Source organism: Tribolium castaneum, chromosome 2, assembly GCF_031307605.1.
Source record: "Tribolium castaneum strain GA2 chromosome 2, icTriCast1.1, whole genome shotgun sequence".
Taxonomy (NCBI): domain Eukaryota; kingdom Metazoa; phylum Arthropoda; class Insecta; order Coleoptera; family Tenebrionidae; genus Tribolium; species Tribolium castaneum.
Window position 1 is genome coordinate 4,579,384 of NC_087395.1, and position 8,919 is coordinate 4,588,302.

General features: G+C 35.9%; 1 protein-coding gene and 1 long non-coding RNA gene across 2 annotated transcripts; both read right to left on the reverse strand.

Moving 5' to 3' along the window:
* Positions 1–3,455: 3,455 nt before the first annotated feature.
* LOC135265478 (uncharacterized) lies at positions 3,456–4,128 on the reverse strand. Its single transcript, XR_010333165.1, has 2 exons — positions 4,022–4,128; positions 3,456–3,963 (listed from the first exon to the last, which is right to left on the reverse strand). It is a non-coding gene; the product is annotated as an uncharacterized LOC135265478 (long non-coding RNA).
* Positions 4,129–4,463: 335 nt separating this feature from the next.
* On the reverse strand, positions 4,464–6,795 carry LOC135265479 (uncharacterized). The gene is made up of 2 exons (XM_064355071.1): positions 5,187–6,795; positions 4,464–5,127 (listed from the first exon to the last, which is right to left on the reverse strand). Exon 1 carries the CDS (start codon positions 6,284–6,286, stop codon positions 5,261–5,263), a length of 1,026 nt encoding a protein of 341 aa, XP_064211141.1. The 5' UTR covers positions 6,287–6,795; the 3' UTR covers positions 4,464–5,127; positions 5,187–5,260.
* Positions 6,796–8,919: the final 2,124 nt, after the last annotated feature.

Consider the following 8,919-nt stretch of genomic DNA (forward strand, 5'->3'; position numbering starts at 1 on the left):
AACTTCCATTGTTATTTTATACAATCCTTGGCATTTGGTTTACGATGAAATTTGTAGCTCACAGGTATAACGTACTTTATCGATGTACACATTTATGTGTATATTATATTTGTTAAATCTCAAAGTACAACAATTGATTCGCAGTGTTCTTCTCCAACGAAATTTTTTTGTAATCTAAGTCAAAAATAGTATTCTGTGTTCTAGAGAAACTGACAGGCTCTTTTACAGCCATGTCCTCAATTGTTAAAGAACACCATTTTTCACATGAATTTAAAATTTTATTTTCACATAGCAATAATCTATTTTCTATTTCTTGATTATTATCGGTGCTCCAATATTTTCTCAAATGGCAGTTGTAAAACACAGATTCGTGTTTCATATCCTGTTGTAGAACAGAATTTCCACAAGATACTTTGTCTAATACGCATGTCTGACCTCTTTTTTTATAGTTTGCAATTTGATCTAATGGAAAAATTGCTTTAGGGTCCATGTTTTGCGCATCACTTTTTTTTAATTTTAACGAAATCATAATCCATTTCCTTTTCTTTTTTAATTCTTGCTTCACCTTATTTTGGTTTTGTAGTTAAAATTTCTATGGTATATTCCAAATCTTTTGGCTGATATAAAAAATGTTTCTTTCTAAAATGTCATCATCGTCTGTTTCTTGAATGCTTTGTTGTAAGGGGATCTTGACAGAATACCCACAACTTTTAAAAACTGTAGGTACCGTTTTTTTTTAAAGTTGTCCATATCGTATTATAGAAACAGTTTTTTCAGAGAGGAAGCTGCATACAGTGAAGTAATCAGTTAAGTCTTCTAGGTCAAAAATAATAAATTTGGTTTAGTACACAATTTTTTAAGAGAAAGACATACCATCTACCCCAAATAGCTAGCCTCCATTTTAAGTTTAATTCTGAATTTCCAGAGAATGTATCGAAAGTTACATTTTCCCCATCATTTTCTAATTTTGAGAAAATTTATTCGCTCACAGTACATTTTTTCTTTGAAGTCATTTAAAATATTGTTTAAATTAATTTAATATCGAATCTAACCTACAGATAGGCACGTTGTAGGTTTTTAACCAAATTTTAATTGTGATTTTGATTAGCTAATTTACATTAAATTAACATTTCTCGTGAATTTTAAACGTTCTTGGTTGCTTTATATTTTTAAAATTTTTGTTTTTCAAATACAATTAGTATGAGATTTTTCAAACTTGGATGCACAGGCAGTACAGGTGGATGAATTTTACCCAACATTAATTTTAATTTAATTTAAATCCATTAAGTTTACAGATAACAAAATCAAGCCACAACTAATGGTCATCCGGGAATCGATGATAAAGGCACACTTGTAGTCAACCAGAACAGGGTATTATCTCAACTTTTGAAGTCTCTCTACGACTCCTTTGCGGGCTAGTCTCAAAAAACTTATTTTCTGGAAAAACACACTTACTCTCGAAAAGCTAGAGACGCAAGAGGCGTGAATGTCACACTTTTCACCAACAGAATTAAAACATTGACACATAAAATATTTTGGTGACTTTAGAAGAATATTGGTGCGAGGAGTTGGGATATAAAAGGTGGATTGATAACGAGTAGAGTACGAACGAATAAGAAAGTGTAGACAACTTAAGAATGATGATGATAAGTTTAGTCTTTTGAAAATGATCGTCACAAAATTTTGTAATATAGTTAATTTTGTCCGGCTACTCAAGTAATATTCTTTAGCTGCGTTCATGTTTTCTTCTAGTCTAAGTTGAGTTTTTGTGGCAAATAACGATTCCATTGATGAATTATTTGTACAATTTATTGCGTTCTACGTTTTTTATGTCGATTTAAAATTGCATTAATAGTTATTAACACATAATACGAGTGCGAAAACATCAACTTAAAGTTCGAGGACTGTCCTTATGCAACGAGCATAAGTTGCCAGTTGCATACCTACACACCCGAGAACTTTTCGCATTTTCGCATAAGTGCTATTCAAAATTTTTTTGTTAACACGTTGCTATGGGAAGCGTGATTTAAAATAGTGAAAACAGTAATTTAAAACACGTTATGGGAATCGTGTTTTAAAATCGTTGCTATCGGAAACGTGTCTTAAAATAATGTTTATAATCTAGGATTCCGATATTAAAAAGAAGGCTTAAAGTATTACCTACAAAAAAATGGTTTGTAATTAGACTTTGTAGGTACTTTGTAAATCTTGTTTTTCTGGGAATGTATTTTATTTTGCCAGAAATCTTGCTTCATTTCTTAACATTTATGGAAATGTGTATTCAATTTTATACCAAAGTATGGTATGGTGGTGTGGCAGTATAAGCAAGAAAATCTTCAATCTTTTGTTCAGTTTTGTATCTAAGAGGTTTCTAAATTTGGCAAACATCAAAAAGTATAGAACCGATAGTCAGTAGTTTGTTGATTCTAAAAATTACTAATTATTATAAAGTGTAGCTCTTGATGCTTGTCTTTTGGTTTTTTTTTCTCTTCTTCTTCGGTTTTTACAAATCGTATTATAAATTCTTAACCTGTTCCTCCTAATTTACAACGTACTTGATTATAAGTATCTATGTCTTCATAATAAATTCTAAGGTCATCTCAAAAAAGTTTTACTATTTTCATTTTAATTTTATATAAAATCCCTTACTTAGTTTGGAAAATGCGCCAAATCAGTTTAAAATTTAAATAACGTTAGTTCATCATTTACGAACTCTAACTGATCCAAAAAAAATCTTACAAATTCTACATTGTTGGAATAGCTCTTTCTAGTTTATCTTGTAAGTATGTTTAAGAATTAAGATTAAGTATAAAATAGTGGGTACTTACTTAGTCTACATAGTCGTTTGTACCACAGTATGACAAACTTTTCGCAGCACGGCCATACATCATCACTGCTCAAGGGAAGAGGAACCCGCAGAAAGTAAATTGACTTTTACCGCAATTCAAACGCGACTCACTTCTAATTCTAATTGAGGGCTCTCTCGTCAATTCCTTCTCTCTGAGTGTGTTCTACTTTTAATGGTACTTGCAACACAATTGCCGAAACTGCAAGACCAGCAGGACCGCAATCGTAGCAACCGTATTGCAAAAACGTGCGTTAAGTTGGCCCAACCACTTTCAAATTTTGAAAATGCACATACGGCATTCAAATGTCCTCGGAAAGTGCTGAAGAATGCTGCTGTTTATTTAAAAAATGCTACTTTAGTTTTAGAGATTTTTTGTGTTTTTTTTTTTTTGGTTGGGCTAACTTAACGGTGGCCCAACCATTTTATGTGCAGGACGTTTTGTTTATGCCATTTAAAAAAATGCTGGCGAATGCTGTACTTTAAATAAAAAGTGCAGAGAATAAAACATTTGTTTTTAATATCGAAAATTCTCCCCCTTAAATGCAGGAGCTGTAGTGCTTACTTAGGTACATCATATATCGTTTATTTTTTTTTAAGTAGATTCACATGAATTGGAATTGTTTAATAAAAACACAATAATTAGTACTTTATTTAAAAAAACATTTCATTTTAACATAACATAAACAATAAAAAAAATAATATAAATATTATACTTTTACAAGCAGCGATAAACAAGTAGGGCACAACCTCTTAAAACTTTTTCCGGGGGATAGTTTGTGTTCACTTTGTCTTGAAGATCGTCATATATTTCCCATTTTTCATTTGGCCTTTTACAATAGGCAATAAAATGGCCTACATCACTAGCTTCACCGATAGTTTCCACTAACCCCTGGAGTTTGTAGTTTAGGTTTTTATTGGTTAATGTTATATTAGCAGGAATTTCGCATAACTGAACACTTCTATTTGTAACTTGAAGAGAGATCTGTGATCCATTCTCAAAGAGGGGTGGTTCAATGATTTTTGAAGGAGAGAACCAAACTCGAAGTCGCCCCCCAAGAAATTTATTTATAAAACAGGGACAATTGTTTCGGGGTAACTACCCCATCATCAGCCAACTACAAGATACAAACCGAAAATTAGGAAATTAGGGGAAGCGACAAGACCATGACTTACCTAACACAGATATTTTCCATAAACAAATAGAAGAACTTTATTTGTCCATGGATTACATGGATTTGTTAATAACGTTACAAGCGTGCTGTCATGGCGGCGAAATGAAGCAAATGGCGGACAGATGACAGAATTTACAGTGGACCCAACAAAATTCACAGCGGACCAGACCAAAGTGACGAAACTCACAGTGGACCAGATTCACAGTGGACCAAATAAAACAAGAAAACAAAACCAAACACAAACAATTTTATTTAATTATTTTTGGAGCACCGGCTGGAGGTTGTTCTGTCAGTCAAGCCGAACCTCCAGCTAGGCTTACAATTAAGAGCCAGACCCAAAAAAGGACGGTGTACCCGCGGGTACCAAAATAACTGTGGGTCTGACTGAATTTAAACTTACGAATACTAATTTTTTTTTTTTTAATTAGGATGAATTTAAACTTACAAAAGCTACTAAAATTTTAAAATTTGCAAGAACTACTAATAAAATGGACCCTTACCCTGAGCTTTAATTACCATTACAGACGGAAGTTTAGACCGGTACAATAAAATTAGACTGATCGTTAATGCAGTTCTCTGACGGATCATTCAGACAGTTCAAAATCTCCAAGACCTCTAGGAAGTTTAGTTTTGAGCTCTTGTTACACCTGTGAAGGATCTTAAACAGGGCCGGATCGAACGAGTGCTTGTTCTCTAGGATATGATTGGCGAAAGTTGAGGGGGTGGTCACCATGTCCGTATCCGAATATTTATCAATATACTTAACGTGTTCTCTGAGTCGAGCCGAGAACTCTCTACCTGTCTGTCCGACGTAGGCGGCGTTGCATGAACCACACCTTATCTTGTATACACCCGAGGATGACATTGGGGGTAATCTGTCTTTGGTAAAGAGACATGCAGGACGAGAGCCCCCCACTGCACTTGAAGGAAACGTCTAGCCCCTCGCTCTTTAGGATCTTGGCTATGCTCAGCGAGACTTTGCCTACATACTTGATGACGAATCTACGAATCCCGGGTTGCGGAGGACAGTCTGAGGGGGTAAGGGGGAGGGAGTGGATTGACGGGGTGGAAATCGGTTCTCGCGTAACAGATGGACTCAGGTGCAACCTGTTGAAAAATTTCATGAAGATTCTGTTTATCAGAGAGAGTCGAAACCTGTTGTTTACCGCTATCTGTTTGATTATGTTCCACTCTCTATCAAAGGACTCAGGGCTGAGGGGAATCCTAAACAATCTGTATATCAGTGAATTGAATGCGGCGATCTTGGATTTCGGGGGGTGGTTCGACTCAAATGGAATAACCGAGTCCGTGCAAGTGGGTTTCTATAGATCTCGAACGATAACTTGTCAGACCTGATCGCCAGCAGATCTAGGAAGGGTAGACTGTTGTTCTTCTCGACCTCAAGTGTGAATTTAATGTTGGGGTGGAGGCCATTGATGAAATTCAAGAAAACATCCAGATCAGCCCTAGAGCCCTTGAAGAGTGCCAGAACGTCGTCGACGTATCGGTACCAGAATATGATCTTGCCACTCTCCTGGTGTGCAAATATCTGTTTCTCTAATTTATTCATAAAGATCTCTGCTAGGAGGGGGGAGAGGGAGGAACCCATGGCCAGACCCGAATCCTGAGCGTAGAAATCGGAGTCGAAGACGAAGAAGTTCTGATCTAGTACTAATTCGGTTAGAGAGAACAGGTTTAGCGCATGGGAAACTGGAATACCCGAGTCAAAGAGCAGATCTTTTACGATTGAAAGGCACTCCTTGGACGGTATCGATGGAAACAGGTTGGTGACATCGAAAGAGACCAGAAAGGAATCCGGGGGTGGTTCGAGATTCCTCAGTTTGTCCGTCAGATCTCCTGAATTGATAACGGAGTAGGAATTGTCGAAGGGGACGATGTTCCTCAGTGTGGTGTTCAACCAGTGTGCCAGTCTGTAGACGGGAGAATTTATAAAAGAAACGACCGGTCTGATGGGACATTCGGGCTTGTGGATTTTAGGTAGGCCGTACAAACGGGGAATCCTAGGGTTCATCGGAATCAAATTGAAGGTGGAGCAATTGAAATATTTGAGGGTCTCAAGGCAATCGTTGACTGTTGATTTTGCCAATTTCATAAAAGATTTCATGGGGTTTCTAGGTAGTTTAGAAAAAGAGCCTGTGTCCAGAAACTCGTGCACTTTGTGCTTGTAATTTGCCCGGTCCAGGACGACCACGGCGTTACCTTTATCAGCCTTGGAGATGATGAGATTGTTCTGAGCGCTTATCATCTTTGAGATCTTTCTTAAAATGCGAGAGTCCTCAGAAGGAGGGCTCTGGGTGGAGGCAACACCATCATCAATCTTGTTAAGTGCGGAAATGAGCTGAGGTGTTAACTTATCCACACTCTCTTTTGGTAGTCTGTTTAAGATGACTTGACAGTCTACTGCTAATTCTTGGATATCTCTATGGGAGGTATTAGAGAAAGGAATGTATTTAAGGCCTTTCTCTAGAAATTGTAATTCATTCCTTGTGAAATTGTGTGAGGATAAATTAACAACTCTGTCGTGAAATTTGTGGTCAGAGAACTTCTTACAGTAAATCTTATCTCTTTGCGGAATCTGTCTAGACTCTAAACTCGCCAACTTACTTGCTAATCTAATAAAATCTACTTGTCCTATCCTTGATACGTTGTCTCGAAGTGTTTGGTCCAGGATGTCAAACTCCAGTGGATGTAGGGTAGAGTTTAATTTGAAGAAGCAGTACCTCAGCTGCCAGTTGATGAAGTTGAGAGAGGTGTAGTGGGTGTTTTACCTTAAAAAGTGCTGTGTCCCCAAGAGGTTAAAAATGTTAATTTTAAAATATACCTTTAAAATCGGGGGGTGTTTTCACGATATTTTACGATTTTCTGTTTAGGCTTGAAAATCAGGGTGTTTTCACGATATTTTATGATTTTCTGTTTAGACTTGAAAATCAGGGTGTTTTCACGATTTTTTGCGCTTTTCTGTTACCCCTTGAAAATCAGGGTGTTTTCACAATTTTTTGGGCTTTACTGTTACCCTTTGAAAATCAGGGTGTTTTCACGATTTTTTTTGCTTTTTTGTTAACCCTTGAAAATCAGGGTGATTTACCTTAAAAAGTGCTGTGTGATGAGGGGGCTAGTATAGTGGTAGTAGAGTATAAATTGTTACTTCTGAGCCAGGACATTTGGCGTCTTAAAAATCAAGGTAGAATCTTACAAATTTAACTGTTTTCCCAAAAGTCAACACCTAAAAAATGCCCAAAATCATTAAAAATGCATTAATTTTTATCTACCCCAAAAGTATCCAAATATGTGTAGACCACCAAAAATTGGGCACATGAAAAAACAGGGTAGAATTCTACAAATTTGTTGTTTTTCTAAAAGTAAACATATGAAAAAGATCTTAAAAACTACAAAATGCCTTGTTTTTAAGCCCCCAAAATGACTTTTTATTTCTGGACCAGGACATTTGGCGTCTTAAAACACAAGGTAAAATCTTACAAATTTAGCTGTTTTGCCCAAAAACAAACAACCGAATAGGGCCTAAAACCTCTCAAAAATCATTAATTTTTATCCACCCCAAAAGTATCCAAATATGTGTAGACCACCAAAAATTGGGCACATGAAAAAACATGGTAGAATCCTACAAATTTGTTGTTTTTCTAAAGGTAACCATCCGAAAAAGATCTAAAACACTTACATTTTAGACACCCCAAAAATAGCTTTTCATTTCTGGACCAAGCCAATTGGCGCATGCAAAAATCAATTAACATTGTTAAATATCTAGATTTCACAGACCTCAAAACAACTTTTCATTTATAGACCAAGCCTATTGGCGCATGGAAAAAATCATTGAAAAACAACTTAACTCGACTTAAAATCCTCGACACTCCAAGTAAAATTACCTACTTTAAAAACCAGGAAAAACCTTTATACTAGTTTTTAGATACCCCAAAAATACCTTTTCATTTCTGGACCAAGCCAATTGGTGCATGGTAAAGGTGTTAAAAATTATTACCAAATAAATTTTGCATACCTCAACTGTATTCAACTATTATACGCACATATAAAAGATACACCTAATTGTTCGAAGTCTACTAAAATATTTGAACACTCCATTATGGATTTTCATTTAGAGACCGCTATTAAAACTTTAATGTTATCGTAAACATTTTCGGTTTGTGTCTTAATTATCAAAAAATATCACACGTATACGACAACGTTTAACATTAATCAAGCGTTGGTAATTTTAACAAAGACGTGAAGGTAAACGTTGTCATGGCATGGTAATATTTGTTTTCAACACCCCAATATTCGACCATGCCTTCATGATAATTCTTGGATTCAGAATATTTACAGAATTAATAAAAATAAGTGCAAAACATTCCCCGTTTTCATTCCGACTACAATCCGATCTATTCTTACAGCATCTCCTCTTTCACGACAGCTTATACCGTTTATAGGTATGTGTCTATCGAGGAAAATCATCGGCACGACCATCAATCCTGAATTCGTCTTCGACTCATGAGCCTTTGGCGAATCAACAGGACAGGTCATTGTTGTTCGATATTACTGTAAATCATGAATAGATGGAAGAGTCCTAAAACCGAGAAATGTTTTGAGAATATTTGGCAGCACTCAGTTGCCCGTCAATCTTCGTGGGTCCTCAATCTCTATGGCCACTCGAGATCTCACCAGTTCAGATTTCAGAACAACTGCATTTTTAATAAAAAAAGGCGGCGATAGGAATCGAACTCAAAACTTTGTAATTATCTGTCTAACTCTTTACTAACTGAGCTATTTACGTCTTGTCCATTATAATTTCTAATCAGCTACAATAATTCATCAAATTGCGCAATATTACAAAATCAAAAAAAGTTGGATTCGCAGTAATTCGAACCT